Source organism: Ambystoma mexicanum, chromosome 4p (genome assembly GCF_040938575.1).
Source record: "Ambystoma mexicanum isolate Mex_15411 chromosome 4p, UKY_AmexF1_1, whole genome shotgun sequence".
In the NCBI taxonomy this organism is placed as follows: Eukaryota; Metazoa; Chordata; class Amphibia; order Caudata; family Ambystomatidae; genus Ambystoma; species Ambystoma mexicanum.
The window spans coordinates 815,125,224-815,146,021 of NC_090927.1; the positions used below are offsets into that span (position 1 = coordinate 815,125,224).

The 20,798-nt window shown below is 48.2% G+C and overlaps 1 protein-coding gene across 3 annotated transcripts in view; it reads right to left on the reverse strand.

Annotated features, from left to right (window-relative positions):
• Window positions 1-20,798, reverse strand: part of RARS2 (arginyl-tRNA synthetase 2, mitochondrial) — an 816,998-nt gene that overhangs the window by 589,998 nt on the left and 206,202 nt on the right. For all 3 annotated transcript variants that reach the window (XM_069606382.1, XM_069606383.1, XM_069606384.1), the window contains exon 5: window positions 10,357-10,454. In XM_069606382.1, coding sequence (XP_069462483.1) covers window positions 10,357-10,454 — 98 coding nt within the window. The remainder of the gene's footprint in view (window positions 1-10,356; window positions 10,455-20,798) is intronic.

A 20,798-nucleotide genomic window follows, 5' to 3' on the forward strand; every position in this document is an offset into this window, starting at 1 on the left:
CCTCATGACTGAGTGGGAGCGGCCGCGGCGTTACCTGAGGGCAAAGAGGCAACTGCCCGAGCGGCCTTGACACCACGGGTACCCTGTCGTCCACCTCTGGTACCCCTGCGTTGGCCTCTTTGACTGCCAGCTCCTCTCGCTTTACTGAAGGACGAGTAATAGCGAAAGGAACCACCCCTCTACTGCTGTCCCCTAGGACGAAAAGGCGGAGGTTGGCGAACTGCAGCGCCCAACGACTTCGCTGCAGCTTTCGAGGTCTGCAACCTCTCAAGGCTCTCGTCAGCCTTGCTGCCAAAAAGGTGTTCACCGTCAAAGGGCATGTTGAGGAGCCGAGAGTGCACATCAGGAGCAAACCCCGACTTCCGCAACCACGCAAACCTGCGTATCACGGTGCTCGCCGCCATGGACCTACTGACGCATTCAGCTAAGTCCAAACCCGACTGAACGAACTCACACATGGCATCCTTACCATCCTGGACCATAGCAAGGAAACCATCCTGTTCGTCCCCTTCGGGAATATGTTCAGCCGCTAACGCAACACAGTTCCACAGAGTGTGTGTGAAACGAGACAAGGCACAAATGGAGTTGGCCGCCTGAAGTGCCATACCACCAGAAGAAAACACTTTCTTCGCCCAGCCATCAAAACGTTTGTCGTCCCTATCAGGAGGGATGGTAGGGTACGACGCCTGCTTTGCCGGGGCCATGGCCGCCTGCACCACCAAACTCTCCGGAGTAGGGTGCCTGGTCAAGTAGCAGGGATCGCTACTGCCTGGACGGTATTTTCGCGACAAGGATCTGCCCACCGCCGGGAGACTCTCCGGAGCAGTCCAAGCGCCGCCACCCTTCTCTGTAAAGCCATATGGAACGGCAGTACCGGATCAGTTGGGGGACCAACATCAAGGATGTCCGTCAGATCATCCTGCACAAACTCCCCTGGGGGAGCAGACCAATCCAAGTACTCAGAAACCCTAGCCATAAGGCGCCGGTATGAGGAATCGGCATGAGAACCAGGCTCAGGCCTACAAAACTCCACCTCCGGAGAGGTGTCCAGTCCACTGGCATCATGCAGTGACTGTCTCAAATCGTCAAACTGACTATGGCCGGAGACAATTTCATCTGGAACCTGACTAGGAACCAGGCCATCAGAATCCTCATCCGCCTCTGAAATATATTCCAGGTGGCGAAAAGAAGGCACCCGAGAGTGCTTGCTCTTAACCAGAGCCTTCCTAGGGGGTTCTCCCGTGCCACGGGGTACCTCCGACACGAAAGGCGTCGATGGCGTCGAGCGAATCGGCGCCGAGAGAACCGGCATCGGTGCCGAGAGGATCGGCGTCGAGGAAATCGGCGTCAACGTCAGATGCAGCGCCTCCAGCAACGGCGGCGTCGACACAGCCCTCGAAGCCAGAGCCCCGAGCGTGTCCCTCGACGACCTGAGCGTCGACGGCTTCGCCGACTTCCTCGGAGGCCGGAGCCTCGAGAAAGCCTGTCGACGCCCTCGACGCCTCAGACGTCGATGTCTTCCTCGAAGACCTCATAGGTGCAAGCGGTCTCAAACGCGTGGAGGACCGGGACCTGGAACGGGTACGTCGAGAACGAGTCTCCTTGTCCGAACGGGACCTCTTCCGTGACTCGTGCCGACCACTCTTGCGAGCGGTGTCTCTCGACCTCTCACGACCGACCCCACTCGGGGGGTGCGGATGGCATAGTACCCTGCGACTCAAGAATCTCCAGCATTTTCTTCCCGAAGGAAGTCCATTCCTCCGGCGTCGCACGGCTGGTGAGGTAAGCGACGTGCCGGGCAGAGTCCTCCGAAGAGGACCTGGAAGACGACCGGTGTCGGTGCTTCCGAGAATGCCTCGAAGAGGCTGAGGAGTGGCGAGACCGACTCCTAGAAGGAGACCCACGAGACTTCCGACGATGACGCGGAGAGTCACCCCTCGAATCATCCGTCGAAAGCCCCGCAGACTTCGACTTCCTGGGCTTGGGCACCCGACCTACCGACAACTTCTTCTTACGTTTGCGTAAGGCTTTGGACGTGAGCGACTGGCAGACGATACAGTCATCCGTGTCGTGGGCCTCCCCGAGGCACCAGAGGTAGGCGTCGTGCGAGTCCGTCACCGACATCTTGGACCCACACTCCCCGCACTTCTTGAAACCCGGACGCGGGGTCGAAGACGAAGTAGAAGACATCTTCACACGAAGGATTTTCACAAAACGAACAGGTTCGAAGAACCGAGAAGAACAGAACTCTAAAGAGTCGAGGCGTGAACCGAGAATCACGAAGCAACACGTTCGCGGAAAAAACGGAACTGAGGCTACGGGCGTTGTGCGTCCTACTTATCACATCGGATGACGTCGGACGTCGGAGGAGGTCCTCGACGACGGCGCATCAACGTCATCGACGCAGGACGCAGACGCCGAAAAAAGTTTCCGAAGCAGCACAGCTGTGATGATTACATGTCATAGATATGGAATACGTCGGAGGACCCATTCCCCTAGAAATAATGTTTCTCTGTTGTGAGGGCCCTATAAAAGCTGAGGCCCCCCTATGGGACCCACTTCACTGTGCAAACTGACCATAAGCCCTTAAAGTGGCTAATGAACATGAAGGGAGAGAATCCACAGGTGCTTAGGTGGTCCATAAATCTGCAAGGCTTGACTTCACTATTGAGCATATGCCAGGTGTCCAACATAGCAATGCTGATGGGTTGTCCAGAATGTTTAACCGACCTGAACAAGAGACTCATCCAGGGGTGGATTAGTCCCCCCTGCCCTTAGTCTGGGAGGGGCGAGTGTTCGGAAGGATTTCATCTGTGTATGTAATTCCCTCCAAGTGTCAACCTCCAAACTTTTTGCTGCTATTTAGACACCATTGACCGACTTTGCCAGAGAAGCACAGCCTTCAGCTGCACTCCTCTGGGCTTTAGCTCACTTTTTATGGGGAAACTGACATGCCCTTAAGACAGTCAGTACTGGGAGACTTCGTTTCCCTTAGTCCTTTCCTCATGTTGCAACTTTTGTGCAACATGTAACAAGTGTGCAATGTATCCTACCATACAGCACAATTGGGTCTATAGTCATTTCCAAAGGCCCTAGATACTCTTGCTGGACTTTTTATGAACTGTGCAGATGTGTAATGGACAGGACTGTTGGCAGCTATCGTTTCACATTCATTTTAACCCTATCCTGCCATGTTAACCGCGTTTGGCATGAATAGGTGGACCGACTCCAAATTGGCCATGCCACAAGGTTCTTTGCCCTGTCCTTTGGCCATCTTGCCCCTTCACCTTCCCCAGGTCGAGTCAACCCGGGCCAGTCCTCATTTGGTCATGCATTTTCCCGCGAAACCCAAAGCTTTCACAGGTTTCTGCATGCCTTGTGTGTGTGTCTCCAGGATGTGGGCTGGGATGTCTGGTCCCAATACACATCCTGGGTGCCAGAGAGTCTGGAGTGTCCTGAATGCATGAGACTACCGTGGTCTGTGATTGGTCTACGTATGGAGTGTGTGTTTGTGAGCAGATCTCCCATTGGGTCCTCTCCGTTTTGGCGCGAAGGGAACTTTGGATAAGAGGAGGCTGGAAACACCACTACCATGTGGATCTCCTGAGTTCTCACTGAACAAAGGATAGGATCCAAGTAGCCTGCAACTACGAAGCCGAGTCGAGGAAGTGCTGGTGATCCACTGGAAGGTTTGGCACCCTGAGCCCACTGTCGTCCCGTGGAACCCCTCTGCATCTGATCATCCTAGAAAGTCTGCGAAGACGCTTCGACCCATTGGAATAGTGGGACCAACTGTTCTGGGCACCATCACCAAAACCTGCAAGTAAGCTTTCTCAGAAGTGTCCCTGGGCCAACCAGTGGGATGACTAGTTTACGCAGGACCTTTGCTCTGTCTCCGCCGTCGTTTCGAGGAGGCCCTCGAAACTTGGTATACTGCTAGCTCTGTGTCCACGGCACCTTCAGACCGAATTTTGTACATTTGGCATTCCCAGGTCTGAAGTGAGACGAGTGCGCCCGGACGGGAGTATCCGCGGTTACTGAGTTGCCCTGCTGTGGCAACATCCTTTGCAAGTCCGCTGCATCTGTGACGGTCTTGCCCCTGAAGCCTGCTGCAGTGAAACTGGGGCGATTCATCCACCCAGAGCGGAGAAAACGCCACTGTCCCGTTTGGGAATCCTTGCTGGAACTCAGGAACTAAAAGGTCCCGAGCCGTCCTTTTTGCCGCCTTCGAACCTGCAACCAAATTGGACTAACCTGCCGAAGGTTGGGTCTCCTTGCCTCAGGGACCGGTGAGTAATCTTTACCCCAACCGGTGGCCCCTAGTGCCAGAGCCCAACTTTACACCCAAGTGACCCCTGGGGGCCCCTCCCTTGTCCACTGCTATTGCGAAATAGCGACTCCATCCCACACTCTCAAACTGCCTATGCCTTCAAGTGGAGGTCCTTCTTGAATAGTGGGAACTTATTCTTCATCACCTTATCCACCTTCCCAGGCTGCTAGAGACCCCTGAAGAGACCCCGTCTTGCCCATTGGAACAACTGCGTGCGCCTGCACTACATGTACTATTGAGCACAAGGCTCCCCTCTTCTTAGGGCTTGGACTGCCGCTTGAGTTAGGTGAATAATTGATGTCGAACTGGGTCTAAAGATTAACTGCACTGCCTGTTTCCTTCCCCTCTAGGTTGTCGACATATTTTGTGCAGTCGCCGTTTTAGACCCTCCTGGTCTTGTATATATATTGTATTGAGTGTGATGTATTGGTTTACTTAGTGTTAATTTGATTCTTTGCTATGGTCTATGTTACAAAGGCCTTGTAATAAATGTGTCTATATTTATAATATAACAACTGTCTGGAGCAATTTGCAAGTGTCTTTGCTCTGTGTGCTCATTGAGGTCTTTCAGTCACCCTCACCCCTCCTGAGATTTAGTCTTGACCGCCTGACATAGCTACCCTGATTGGTCCGGCTTGTCCAGAGGTTAACCTGTTCCAAGAAACTAGGTTGGCCTTCTGAACCTCTGTCCCTCCTGGACAGAGTTCAGAAATCCTTCTTAACATTTGTCTTTCCTCGTCTGTTTTTGTTGTATTGCAAAGTTTGTTGTCTTGTATTGCTGTCCGTTCCACTTTTGATGTTTGCTCTTTTGCTTTCTTCCCTTGCAGGTGATGTTGCCGGCCTGGAAGAAGCTGCAGCGCTCGAGGGGACCGCCGGAGAGAATGAGGAACGAAGCTGCAGCTGGTAAGTTGTTAACTAGGGGGCATCCGGGGTTCAAATGCGGCACAGCCCTAGGACAGATGTTCTAACCTTGTCTTTCTTCTACTTCACAGAGTCCGAGTTTGTGTATGCAGAGTGCAATGCTGCGGCGTTGGGATCATGATCACCGGATGTCAGGAGATGAGTCTGCAGATGAAGCAATGAAGCACCCGTTTCCGGCAGGTGAGAATGCAGGAGAACGCCTGGTTTCCAAAGCTAAGTAAACTGGTCCAAGCGGCGGTGAGCGTCACGCTGCACGCGAGTGCACAGTAACGCGAAGCACCGGCCTTAAGGATGGAGCAGGTTATATAGCGCAGCTTCTGAAACTACGCGGACCAGGATCAGCTTGCCTGCCACACCCGATGAGTCAGCACATGAGGATGTTCTCTGGAATTAAGGCTTTCAGCTCCTGGAAAGTTCTTGTAAAATAAAAGCACTCCTGCACTGAAATACAGTGTTCCTGCTCACATCTCTATATGAGCCTGGTGCCAAAGGCGCCAGGACTGAGTCCAGCTAGGGCCCCTGTGTTTATAGGTCCCAAAAGGGACATACGTGAGTCAAGTGACCCATTGCCCCCATCACTAGATGGTGTGGTTTTTGTGTTCTGGGGCCTGTGGCCATGACAGTACGATAATCTCACACCAATGGCTGTTGAGTAAGGGTACGAGACAGGGGTGCTGTGGTCTCCGATGCCATTCATATTGGCAGTGGAGCCGGTCGTGATTTATTTACGAGAAGAATATGGAGAAGCAGGGATAGGAACACCCGAAGGACAACATTTAATATCACTGTATGCAGATGATATGTTGCTTTACCTAAAACACGCAGAGACAAATTAGCAGTTTATACTAGATGTGATGGAGTGGTACGCCGCCCTGTTGGGTATAACGATTAATCCACATAAGTCGATTTGGTTCCCATTAGGGGAATATGTAGGAAGCCAGTTGCATAGATTGCTGATGATGCGGATTACGTGGGAATTAGACATGCTTCGTTACCTAGGAGTACACATTTATCATGACCCATGGTTGGTACATACACATAATACAGTGAAAGCACTGAACGGGATCAAAAAGTCCATATCTTTCTGGGCAAAATTGCCATGGTCAATGATGGAAAGGGCGGCGCTGCTGAAAATGTTGGTACTGCCAAGATTACTGCATTTCTTAACGAACATCTCGTTTGCGATACAGAGGCGGTTCTTTACTAAACTGAATAGCATATGTAGAGGCTTCCTATGGTGGAACACTAGAAATAGGTTAGCTCTTTGGAAGCTCCAGAATGTACACGACCTAGGGGGGATAAAACTGCCTAACTTTGAGGTGTATTTTGTAGCTAGCCAACTTCAATTTGTTGCTAAATAGTTGGCAGATTTGCAGACATGAGTCAATGTTGTTGCAAGCAACTGATGAGAAGTTTTATCTGAAAGAAATTGTAAATGGTAAACCCTTGCAAAGCTTGCCTACCCTTGTTAAAGAGATTGGGATGGGAGATGTGGCGTAGAGCCTGTCAATTGATGGGGGTTGTTGCACCATATTCCCTGCAGATTCCGCTGGTAGTACTAGAGGGAGTTAGTGACCAATTGAGGCTGAATGTACAGAAATATTGGGAACCCAACAGAGTAGTGACGGTTGGAGATTTGATCCAGGAGGGGGCTCCTAAAGAGTTTGAGACTTTGGTGGAGGAAGAAGGCATGCACACTGGCCAACACTTGACGCACTCATGCCTACTGCAAAGTATACATAACAGGTGGCCGGGGATGGCAGCAGGATTGCAGCCGGATGAAACGATAGAGTCAATGTATGATGTGGCAGAAGGAGGACATGAGATATCTAGGATATACGAGTTGCTGATGTCCAAGTTGGGAAAGGAGTTAGGACAGATGAGGCAAAAGTGTGAGACGGAGCTGGGAAGTGCAATGTCAGACGCAATGTGGAACAGAGACATGGGGTACCATAAGAGGGTGTCTAGGAATGCTAGGCTACAGCAGATACCATTGTACATAACCCATAGAGCGTATTTAACCCCGAACAGAATAGCACAGTTTGGTCAAGCGGCGATACAGACTTGCCTGAAATGTGGAGAGGTAAATGCGGTTTTGACTCACATGCCCTGGGCTTGTGTGGAGGTGGGCAGGTTTTGGGAAGAGGTAGCTCAAATTTTAGCGAAAGTTGATATTACATTGGATATTGGTTCCACCTTAGCATGCTTGTTGGAGGTCTTTACTAGACCCAAGAGAGGTAAACATATCAGCAAGCTCAAACACTTAAAATATATACTGGCGAAGAGCCGGATAGCGATGGGGTGGAAAGCACGAGGAAGACCTCTGGTGCAGATGTGGTGGAGGGACCTGGTAAAATGGGCAAATGCAGAAACTATGGTATGGCAGGAAGCGGCGGACAGGACGGAAGATCAAGGGGAGGGAGGGGTGGCGGCATGGAGGCAGTTGATAGAGATGTTCTCCTCCACAGTAGGCGGGCAAGAGCCGGCTCCAGTCTTGGACAGTGACAGACAGCCATGTGAGTCAGGGAACATAGTAAATGACGTGGTATAGCTACACATGGTCAAATAGGCTGGGGTAAGGTGGGGGTGTTTGAGGGGTGGTTGGTGTTTAAACAGTTAATAATGATATTAAGTATGGAAAGTATAACATGATGTGACAATTGTATATAGTTGAATAAACTGAAAATACATTTATTTTAAAAAAATGTTTTTTTTTTTAAATAGTCTCAATGCCTCCTCGACGTTGCATGGCCCAAGAGCCTTTTGGAAGTGTCCCTGGACTGCCCGGTAAACTGACCAGCTCCCTCATGGGCTACCTCACCAAAGACATCGCCGTTCCACGTTCAAGCCCAGAACTTTGGTGGTCGTCAACTTGTGCCATAAGTCCCTTTTCCAGAAATGTCAGCTTCATTGCATCAAGGGAACCTGTTTGAGATGCTTCCGTGACCGCACTGAAACGATGCCTGCCGTGGCCTGGGAAGGATGACCGTCGCTGGAAATTGCCTTCCACCATCCAGTGAAGAGTCCTGAAGAGGTCTGCACCGTGAAAGTCTGCATTCTTCCTCAACTGGGCTTGCCTCTTGAGGTTGCACCCGACCGTAAGAAACTCTTGCACCTGCAACCCCTGATCGCCCCTCACCCGAACAAAGGATGGAATATCGTGCCCCCAGCAACCCAGAGACAATCCATTGTGTGACCTGGGAATATGAAAGTCAAGGTGGTAAGTAACAAATCCTGTTACCCACACCCCCGCCCCCACCCTGTCCTCAAGGGATAACATGGGGTGCAAAGCACTTTGTTTTCCAGCTCCCTCTTGACTTAACTTTGGCCGTTGAATCTGGGTCAAGTCTCGTACAACTGGGGTAGCCTTGGGGCTGGAAGAGAGGAGAAATCACTTGTCTTTGGATACATTCTTATTCCACTTATGAATTGTTTTGAACGGTTTGAAATGACCACCACATCCCATTGCATCCTTTTACGGAATAGATTTCCTGGCAAAACCTGTGTTGGGACATGCAAATTTGGGCACTAGGAACCACCCATTTTAGGGATGGACTTATTAAGAAAAGGGAACGGACTGTGACTGGTCCCAATCATTGTACCTGCATCTGAGTACTTACCTGTGTTACCTGGTTAGTTATTGATTGATGTATTTTAAGTGAAACCATTGGTGAATGTATATATTTGTGATACGTGACTATTGTGCGATAACGTGACTTTTGTGCGATAATACTACCTGCTAGTTTGATTTCTTAATGTTTTCTGAAAGGCTAAATAAATAACTATTTTTATACATACTTAATTATTGTGCGCTATTCTGTGTGGACAAGTATGAGTGGGCACCGCTTGGGGTAAAATCTAAATTCACAATTAATTGTTGCTGGTAGTGATTGATGTCAACATTTGGGGTGTATACCCCATACAGAATGCCTCTGCATGGGGCATTTAAAATAGCAGCAAAACTGTGGACGTTGGCTTAAAAAAGCCTGGGGGGGGGGGGCTGCACACTCTGTCTAGCGCATTCTCTAAAATAAAATGACTTTCAAATGTAGCTGTAACATTACTTAAGTTCTTTCATTGAATAAGGAAAATAAGGAAAACGTCAAACGTAGGTTGAAGCAAAGCAACACTGTATTTACATCAAAGTACCCACTTTACAGTGGTTTATGCCAAAATGCTACAATGCCAATGCATTTCAGACATTTGTCCATCGTCAGGGCAAATAGCTTTGCATGTAATAAAAGTCAATGGTGCTTCAAGCAACCAGATGAAAATCAATGAAATATCAAACAATAGTGAATGGAGTAAATGGTGTGCAGTAGTGACAGGCATGCAGTGTACATAGGCATATGCTCCTGCGCTGTGTGGACTCATTGGAGCCCTAGACCACTCTCACTCACTCCTAAGATTAAGAAAAGACTTGACTGCTCTCCCACGTCACCTTAACTGGGTTTTGGATAAACTCCCTGTTCAACATAACTAGGGTGGCCTCCAAAAATCTTCTCCCCAGGGTTGATTTTAGAAATCAATCTTAACCTTTGTTGCGTGCGAGTTGCTCTTAAATCGCCCAACTTTATCTCATGGTTTCAAAGTTCTCTGATGATTTAGGTAAAAGGGTCGTGTTTTTTTGAAAGGTGTTCCTTATACATTTTTCTACCAAAACATTTCCTGAGGCATTATTAGAAAATGATTTTCACACGCAATGGGCTTTGTAGGCAGAAGAGTTTCAGGTTGTCACTACTTGTAGTTAAGTTGTCATCAGTAAGCAAGGCTCGTCTTTGCGCATATTTTTCATTTTGCAGATAGCTCAGGGGCAACGCGTTTGTCTTGGAAGCAAGACAACACAGCGCAACACAGGTTCGAATCCCGATCCCACGTTTAGAAACCACTCCTGGTATTAAGCTTGTTATAAATGAACAATTATAAAAGATTATAAAAAGGTTTTCAAATAATTAGGGTCAGTTGGAAACTGAAAGGTCAACGATGTAAAGTGCTTGTTTTCAAGCCAATGTACGTACCCCTGCCTGTACCGTTCAGAAAGGAAAATAAACTTGCTACACATTTCATCGTATATACTGAGGCTTTTAAGATTGAAGAATACTTACCTAAATTCTACAAGAGTCTTCCCTTTTGCCAAACCAGAGAAAAGCTCACTTTTGAATCCATATTCAGGGCCATCATTGGATACTTGCTGCACAACTTCCTGGAAACAAGCAACAGAATTGCAGATGTGTGATAGTAGCAACATTTGGTGCATGTGGGTCAGCTCCTAACAAATCGCCAATAAATAAATATGTATCTCATGCAAAATCCAAATCTGAAGCAGTGTATATTCAGGCAATTAAATATTTTTCTTTTAATATGTAAAGAACAAAGAGCAGCGTGCAATCAGCATACAAGAATCAGGCCCAGAACACTATGTAATATCCAAGCAAAGAAGAACTTAAATAAATTTAGGACCGTCTCTGGAAAAGGAAGAACATTAAAATATGGGCGATCAGACCCAGCTTAGAAATAGGGTGCAAAATCAATGGAGACCATTTTAAGCCTGCCAACAAAGGAAGGGGCTCTTCCTGGCCGGTAGTCCATGCAGGTGTAATGGTAAGACCTTGCTCACAGCAGTTAGGCAGCTGCGCTAGTGATTGCTTTTCTGTGGGAAGGGGTAAGACCAAACAGGAGGTGGTATTACTGGACATTTAAGGCTCACCTGGGAGAAACAGACTGGAACACCAAAGTTATTAGATGATGCACAGAATCCCACCTCTAGTGTCCTCTGCAAGACATGATTAAAAGGCTAGATTCCATTCAGGTACCAAAGTCCCGAATATAAGTGATTATAATGCGATGCAAAATTACAAATTCGAAAGTATCGAATTCGAAAAGCGCGCCATGGTGTAATCGCACATTACATTACCCGCATCCCCTTAATTGTTCCACATCATGGAGGCCTTCGTGTGGAATGCTTTGCCCAAACCATATGCTTTCTTAACCCTGGTAATCTTAATTAGGCCTTTAGGCTCCGACCTCAGTGCGCGTTTTGGCACATACATAACCAATTTACTTTTAAGGTAGGATGGAGCCTTCCCATAAATGCATCTGTGTGTTAGTGTCAAGGATTTGAATAGTATTCTGTCCTCCACAGCTAGCCAATGAAGGTTCCTTCTCTCCACGTTGATGTGTTCCTTTCTTGTTTTATTCTTGATGATCCGGACTGCGCGGTTTTGGATTACTTTGCAATGAGTCCTTTGTTGGCTCCTAACATAAGTGCATTACCATAATCCAACCTTGAAAAAATAGTTGCTCTAGGTCAAGACTGGCTTTAGAATGGGCCATCAAAACATCCCCCTTTCTTGAATTTAGGCTGTACCAGCGTCTTTGTGCTAGGTTCTTGTAAGAGCTGTGATCAAATGATATTCTTTCTCAGTGTGTCTTTCTCATGTGTTTTCGACAGTGGGCTAGCTTCATATAGATTTCAGCATTCCAGCCATCACATTTCCCAGTTCACTCTGGGACATATGATTCAGCTTCTGAGTGTTAGAATGAATTTCCAAACTCTGGCCTGGTGGACAGAGTTTAGGAGACCACCCTTGTTAAAGTGAATAGGGAGTACTTCTGGGAGTTTAGCCAAACCAATCCATCAAGGCATCATGGAGAGTGGTCAAGAAGTATCAGGAGAGATGAGTGGTGTCAGGGGTCCAGAAGGAGTCCACACAGTGAATTTATTTTTAAGTTTGTTTATTGGCATTTAGTATAAGTAACAAAGCATCATTAGGTCACATCAGCAGATTACACATGCAATGCACATATGAAGCAGAGATTGCTAAGTAACCAGTTAGTGGGTATTTTACCAAGGAAATTAAAAAAAAAAAAAAAAAAAATCAAACTGACAGAAATCAAACTCCTCTCCTGGGCTCTTATACCAGGTGTAATGAGGAGGTCCTGTTAGTTAAGAATGGCAAAACATTTAGTGGGGATTCGTCATCAGAAGGGTGGAACATAGTAAAGACAAGTGCTTTCCAAGATTCATAGGTTCCCGCTTGTGGTTCGTCCAGGCCTTGTAGTGACCCAGCTCATGCTTTTGTCTCAGCGTCGCACCAAGTCTCAAGTCCAAGATACCACAGTTTGTATTGTGGGCCCCTCGTTTGTTTCCAGGATATGGTGATGCAGTGTTTAGCAAGGATGTAGGCTTAGTCCATGCACCTGGTGATATGTTTGATTTCCCTTTTTCTAGAGTACGCCCCAAGCAAACACTCCAGCGGGCTCCAGTTATATGTAGCGATACCGGATACCCTGCAGGCATGTTCAATATGGGACCAGAAAGCTTGTACTTTGGAACATTTCCAGAACATCTGAATTAGGTTTGCATCGTCAAGGTTACACCACGGACAGTACAAACACTTTTTCTTTTTTTAAAACTTGGCCACTCTGCTGGCGGTCATGTACTACGATGGAGCACATTAATCTGGCATTCTGGGAGACATTTTTAGGGAAATTAAGTACAAGTACCCACTCATGGTCAGTTATCATGGCACCTATATCAGATTCCCATAGTGTCTTCAGGCTTGGGTTTTGTGAGTTTGACCCACTTAGTAGGCAACTGTACAGTCTGGTTACAGGCCTCCAGCCATCTTCAAGCATGTACATTAAGGGCAGAAGCTATGTCTCCTCGGGCTCGGTCGGCCACCCCTGCCATCTGATACTCGCAACTTATTTTACTTTCATGTATCCCAGGAATTGTCCCCTAGGAAGCCCCGTCTGTTGAGTTAGATTATCTAAATCTCTGAACGTCCCGCCCTCATACATGTCGCCCCATGTGGAGACGCCACATACCTCACAGTCCTGGATATTTGCCAAATCTTCCCTAAATTTACATGTATCTGCTACAATAGGAGCATTAGATGAAGAAGGGCGATGCATATGAAGCAGCTTTAGTGCTCAAGACCAGATTTTTCTGCCTAGGATCACAAGGAGTGGCCGGGCATTCATGCAGTTGGTCGGAAGCCATAGGATTTCTTCGAGGCGAGCGGGTGAGACCAAGCGCTGAAGCAGCACTGACTTGGAAGTGGGGTCATCGGACAACCATTTTCAAGACAGAGCTTAGTTTGGCGGCCAGATAATATAGTTCCAACCAAGGTATTTGTACACCACCTTCACTATATGGTAGGGACAGCACCTTTAGGGAGAGTGTGTGTGACGGTTCGGGCCCCAAAGAAAATCTCTGATTTGCATGTCAAGTAGACAAGAGAACTGGGCCCCAATATAGTAGGTGACATTTGGGAAACCATATAGGAATCTAGGGAGAATGATCATCTTCACGATTGCAATTCTACCCATAAGTGACAGTGGTAATCAGGACCAAAAGGACATGGACCTATTAAGGCCTTTCATGACCGTGAGGGTGTCAAGTATGTCAGTGTCCTCCGGTGTGTGCGTGATGTGAATCCCGAGATATTTGAAAGAGCGCACCTCCCAAGGGAGACCCAAGTCTGGTAATGAAGCCTCACTCACCCTATGGAGACCAGCCAGGGGAAAGTGGCTGGATTTGCACCTGTTAAAGACTATTCCAGACAGCTCTGCGAAGTTGGCCAGTACGTCCAGCACCATGTGGAGGTTATGTTACGGTTCACATTTATACAGTAGGGCGCCATCAGTGAACAGTAATATCAGGTGTCGGTTTCCTCCAATCAGGATGCCCGCACTCAAGTATTCTTGGCGCAAATATGCTGCAAGGTTCCAGAGCTAGCATATATAACTTGGGTGACAACGGGCACCCCTAGTGGGTACCACAACGTATGTCCCAAATTTTAGAAAGCGGTCTACCTGATTTCACTGTTGCAGTTGGAGGTGTATAACAGCATCACCCAGCGAATAAAGCTTTCCCCCATCCCGAAGCTCTGCAGTGAGGCGAGCAACCATTCCCAACAGACAGAATCGAAAGCTTTGATTGTGTCTAAGGACACCTACTGCATAGTTCTCGACGCAGGGATTGGTCTGGTCTATGATGTGTTGTAGCCTACGGAGGTTCAGGGCAGTGCTGAGTCCTGGGACGAACCCGGTTTTGTCTATGTGTATAAGGGAAGAAATGACCTTGCGGAGATGCATCGATAGCACAGTGGTGAGTATTTTAAAGTCGTAATTTAGCATGGCCAGGGGGCGGTACGAGTCGCACTTCTCCATAGGCCTGCCAGGTTTGGGGATAGGCACGACCAGGGTCTCCTAGCCAGAAGTTTGCCTTTATTTTTGTGCCACAAAAACCTTAATCAGCAGGTGGGTCAAGGTAGCACTGTAGGTCCTGTAAAATTCTGGGGGGTTGGGGGGGAGAATCCATTGCTCCCCGGGGTTTTGCCAATAATGGGCTGGTCCAGAAGGGCCTGCTTTGTCGGAGTGAGCCTTGGGAGCGAGATTAACAAGAGTGCCTCAGTGATAATATTTTGGGGTACCCGTATGTCATGACTGTACAGCTGAGTGTAATATGTAGTAAATATGTCATTTATTGAGAGTTGGTATCCCCACTGGGCCCACATTCGTCAGAAAGTAAGGTAGTCAAGGGTCTAGGGTGTTCTCTATTGCAGAGCCATGCTAGTAATCTACCAGGCTTATCCCCTCAGCATGTGATTGGGCTGTATGTGTGACGTAGTCAAACTTGGAGACCCTTTCCCATCACTCATGACAGCAGGCCCGGGTCTCTGCTAGATTTTCCTCAGCAGACTGCATGCCTGTGTGCCGTGTCTGCTGAGTCCGAATTTCATCCTCCATGGCTTCTAGGACTTCACATAGTTTCTGGCATATTCCACCAGCACTTGCCATCATCTCGCCTCTGATCACCACTGTCATTGTTTCCCAAATAGGGCCCCATTCCTTAACACTTCCAAATTATGTTTGAAGAAATCAGTCAGGGAGTCCTGTCGTGCCTTTTTAAAGACCGGGTCAGTCAAGGGCTGCCGCCGCCATATGCCAAGTCAGGATGGGGGACCTTGGCCGTGTCGCATTCCACTCAATCACCAAAGGGGAGTGGTCGGATATAGAGCGGCCCAAGTATTCCACGTTGCATAGCTCGTCCATCTGTCCCAACCCAGAGAAAAAGTAATCATTTCTAGTGTGCAATGTGTGGGGAGATGAGTAATAAGAATAGCCTCTAGTGACTGGGTATAATTCTCTCCAGACATCCACCAATTTTAGGTCAGTTATTGGTGCGTTTAAAGGGATAGTAGCTGGGGATGGCCCCCCGCAGGGGGGGTGGAGGAACGGGCGGATCTGTCAATTGCAGCGTCCCTCACACAGTTAAAACCTCCGCCCCATAGGAAGAAGCTCTCGCGTCTTGACACAGCAGAGCCGTTTATCGCACACACATGAGATAGGATGTTATGGTTTGGAAAAATATGAGTTCACAATGCAAATTTCCCTGTGCTCTAGATAGCCTCGCAAGATTACATACCGTCCCTCCCTGTCCCTTTCTACATCTAATAGTTGGAATGGTAGCGAACCGTCTATTACGTGAGCACCCTCCTAGCGAACTTGGAGTATGAGGGTCCATATCCTGTCCCACCCCAGCGATTCAAAAATCACTTCTTGTTCGTCTGCCAGCAGGTGGGTCTTATGGATCAATGCTATGGATACTGGTTTAGGTTTCAGGAAGGCTTTCACTCTGTTTCTGCTGGGATAGGAATCCATCTCCCTCACATTCCAGGTTATTCTAATTGGGGCCATAGCTAGACAACATGAGAAACTTCACCAGCAAAAATTCCATCATTCGCACACCAGGGTGACATGCCCGCCCTGTACCACAAAAACATCAGTGGTGCATGTTTGCCAGCGTCGTAGTTGGCTGCATACACCGCACGAGAGCAGGCAAACATTGGGTACCCATTCCCCACCTCCAAGCCTTCAAAGTCATAACACCTTAAGAGCCATAGTGCACGGAGTAAACAAAGAAGAGATAACATTAGTAACAGAACTGTGTAACATTGCCCAGCAAAGAAATATTGCTCAGGCATGCCTGTACTGCCAAGGCCAGAATCAGCCATTGAGTACAAAGTAGGGGGGGCCAGCAACAGGCCGGTTCCCAGTGTCTACTTAGGGCGGGCAAATAATGGCAGCAGTGGGAAACTGGGCTTTTCTCTCCTACTGAACAAAAAGATACTGCTGAGGCGGCATCAGTTATAATTATAGCAGACAGTGTGATTGGCTAAGTTGTGTGGCGCCCAGATTCAGGGCGTGTCAAATTATCACCTAAAACCTCACTAAAACAACAGGGCATTACCAGGGCATCTAGATAACACAGGGCATAAAGAGGGCTCTTAGGACCAGGCATTCGTTCCGGTGTCAGTGGCGTTTTTATTATCCCGGTTGTTGTATTCCATTCACTTCACATGGCGGCTGCCGCAGGACTGTCAAGGAAGTGCGATTTGTTGTAGATCTTCACAGTCTTAAATATAAGCATATATTTAAGTTCTAATTGACGGAGCCTCGCCTTTATCGGCACAAAGCAGTTCCTGGCTCTCTGGACCGTAGGTGTATAGTCTGCGTATATTGCAATCTTGAAGCTATCCCTCTGTATGTCACCACCTTCTCTAGCGTGTTTAAGGATTGCTTCCCTATCACGGAAATTCAAGATGCTGGCTATAATCAGCCTTGGGTGAGAACCGGGCGGGGTTTTTTTTTTAAGTGAGCGATGAGCACGTTTGACAGAAAATCCCCGTGAAAGGTTGCCAGGTCTGATTTCTTGCAGCAACATATTCCAAATTTACGTTGTGGGGTCTGGTCCCTCAGCTCCTTCTGGAAGGCCCAGCAGGCAAATATTATTCCGGCGGGATCTGCCCTCGGCATCCTCAGCATGTGACTCCAGTGTTCTTCATTTCCAGCTCCTTGACTCGCGCCACCAGGTCTTTGGTGGTGTCCATCGTCTCCTTCAGCCCCAGTTCGGAGGTTGTGACCCTGTCTGCCAGTTGCCTGACATCTTGGCGAAGGAGTTGGACGTCGACCTTAACCTTTTCAATTCTGATTTCAACTGATGATCTCAGAGTAGCAATTGCAGTGAGAACTTGTTCCTCTTGGGGGTTTTGTGTTGAGGCGAGTGGCCGGTTTGTGTGTTCTCCTCAGATTGGGTGGCCGTGCATTGTTTTCTTTGGCCAGCGAATTAGTCCATGATCGATGGCTTGCCCTTGTTTTTTGTTGGTGACATTCCAAAATGCTGAGGCAGGGACAGGCACTGCATAGTCCGGTGTCTATCAGTGAAAGTGGTATGCGCTAGTGAGCCTTTGCCTCTCATGGCTGGTTAGGTCTTTTGTTCCTGCGTATATACATAGTTGGTTGCCGGCAAGCCAGGGAGGATTCCTTGTCAGTGTTGCCCCCACCTCAAAGTTCGGTCTCTGAGTACCCAATGTTCAGTGCAGCTGGCGTGTGGATGCAAGTGAGCTGACAGACACAAGAGAAGAGTGAGAGAGGTGTGAGTCCTTCAAGTGTGCAGGGCCTAGATGGGCCAGGTGGCGGCTCCTAGCTGCTTTAGGGTGCAAGCAATTGATTATAGATGCGTGACCTATGCTATCAGGGAGCCAGTGAGGCAGCAAGTGTCAGCGCTGGAGCGTGGTTGGAGAGGACCGAAATAATGAGGCGACCAGGCAATGCTCATTTATGTTTTGTGTGGGTAATGTTGCAGCTCAATGAGGAAAGAAATTTGCAGTTATTTTATTGTAGATCAGGTGGGGGGGTGAGCTGTCCTATCTTGTTGTGCTCAATGTTAATAGCAGCCCTGCTACGCATATGTGTGGAAAGTATGTAGCAGATATCAAGAGGAGCCACCGCCACGCAGGTGTTGCAGTTATTCCTTTCGCCATCCCTAGTGTTCTCAGTGGGGGGAAGAGTACTAACCCCAGCTCGCTTTTCTGGTTGCAGGTGGAGGCTCAGCCGTTGCCCTGCTACTCGGTCTGGGCACCTCTGCAGCCGGGTGTGTTTGCACCACGGGGAAGGCAGTGAGGGACAATAAGTTTGTGCGATGAGCGGCTGAGACCAGACAATCCCTTCTGTTTTATGTGGGTGGTCCGCTCTACCGAATTTAGCTCAACAAGGCAAAAGATTTGTAATTATAACTTGACGGTTCAGGCAGGGGTTGAGCAGTCATAGCAGTCCTATCGTGGTGTGTTCAAATTTGACAGGAACCCCGCTCCACAAGTGTGTGGGAGGGTTGGAGCAAAAGCCAAGAGAAGGAGTCAGAGGTCGGCAGAGCGTTTGATGGCAGAACAAGAATTGAGCGTGGCTAGATGAAAGACACAAGTCAGAGGGGGTGGGGGGAGATAAAGAAAGTGGAAGAAGGAGTAGCAGGAGTGGGGAGGACGTTAATGAGGGATGGCAGGCGACGGTCAAAGAGGAGGAGGTTGGGTTGAGGACCCTGAACCAACATAGTGCCAGTGTTATAGACATTAATGATACACCTGGATGATACAAAGCCCACCAAGTCCTTCCATCAGTCTTCTTTGTCTTCTCTCGATTATTTCTTCTTCCCTTTCTACTCCTGGCTGGCTATCTTTCCAATCTCAACTTAAATTTAACTTTCTAGGTCTTGTTTTCAAGCCTCTTTATGATCTTGAACCAGACTATCTCTCTTTTTTAGTCTCATTCTACACTCCCTCCCGATCACTCTGTTCTTCTTCTCAATTTCATCTCGCAGCTCCATGTCCTCCTTGGGCTCAATCACGCTTCTGAAAGGGTGTCTTTCTTCAGAGACCTTGGTTGCAGAGGTTGCACATGGGGAAGCATAATTTTAAAAGCTTTCCCCTCAAGAACGGTGTTGTAGAGGTCATACAGCAAGTGTGAAGTGGAGAAGACTTCCACACATTAAGGTGTCATTTGGTGGCAGCGAGCCCCAGAGAGCCTTATAGGAGCGAGGAACGCTTTGTTTCCAACCGGCGCGGGTCGGGGAAAATGGAGAAAAGCAGTTTTCCCGAGCAGGGAAAAAAGCAGAAGCCCCGAAGGCAGCAGAGCGAGCAGACGCACACACCAACGTGGTAAGCTCACTAGCATATTGTGACCCTAGAGCACTCTGATCAATCACTCAAAAGTCAGGGTATTGTGAATGCTTAACCCATGTAAACAGAATAAAGCGGCAGAACAGAAGTGCTTTGAATATCGAACTGACGTGAAGCAGAATACTCATTATTGTGAATATCAAGCAGATACGAAGTGGAGAAAGTGGCAACATAAACACTTGGCAAACAGGCCAGCAAAGTGGCACTGTGTTTTGGAAGGTCAGACTTATTGCCAAAGCCAAAACAGGGCAATTGTAAAGCAAGTTAAAGAGAACCAACATTGAAGCGCAGGGAGTCTTGATTCTATTAAAGACGCAGAGGCCAGCATTATGCTTAACCTTTTAATTATACTATTCCAGCAGATTGAATTCTTACATTTTTTAAACTTCAAACATAAAAAATATACTCCAAAACTTAATATCCCATGAGCCCCAGTGTCCCTGGTAGTCCCACGTCAATATCCTGTCCCGGGGTTCCCTAAGCCACTTTCTGCCCAAGTCCTTTACGCTTTGTTGATGCCATCCAAATTGACAATCAGAGGAAAAACTCAAAACACAAACAACCAGTCACACCAACACGCTGCCTTTGGCTGCGATAGTACTGCCACACCTCGCCAGAGGACACTTCATGGTCAACGCTGCCACCATCTCCCATGACATGAGGCCACACCGGCTACTGGACGCTCAGCTAGCTTTCTGGTCATCACCTGTCAGAGAAGACACACGTTAGGGAGGGTGATACGACTCAACGCATCATCAATACAGACATTAAACACAACTGATCCCCAAACCTTTGCATCGCTGGGTGGGATAATGCTCACTTCCACGTCTTTAATAGAATCAAGTCTCCCTGTGCTACAGCAGGGGTAATCTTCCTTCTATGTCAAGACCGGAGGCCAGCCTTATGCTTCTTCAAAGCTACTATCCGCTGCCATACTCGCTATAGGCCAAAAGTAAAAGGTCTTAAAAGTGGAGTCGCTGGACCAATCTGCCGCTTTTAATAAGTCCTGCAGACTCACCCCAGCCCCGAAGGCTTTGGAAGCCATGGTGCCTCTAACCAAATGTGTTCCAAACCTAGTCACATCTATGCCAGCTAGCAACATAACTTCACGTACCCAATGGGCTATGGTTACCGCTGCCACCGCCTTATAAGGCTTCCTGTGCATGATGAGCAACTGCAACACTCCTGCCAGTCTCACCATGGCAGTTCTCCCTTCGTACTCTTTGATACAGCTGGCCACGCACAACTTAGGCTGATCTAGAAAATAGGGATATGAAATGTTTGTCAAGTGGCTCTCAGTCCTCTTTGCAATGGAGAAAGTCACCCCTTTCGGGCTGAAGGTTGTCCTATCCACTTCGATGTAAAAGCACTCGGACACCCCTCTAAAGGACACCAGGTACAACAGCACTGCCAGCTTCCCTGAAAGCTGTTGAACTGACAAATCTCAGTTTCTTGGCCAGCAGACAAGAAAACGCAAGATCGTCTCGACGTCCCGTAGCTGTGAGAGTTTAGGGACGGGTACCTTG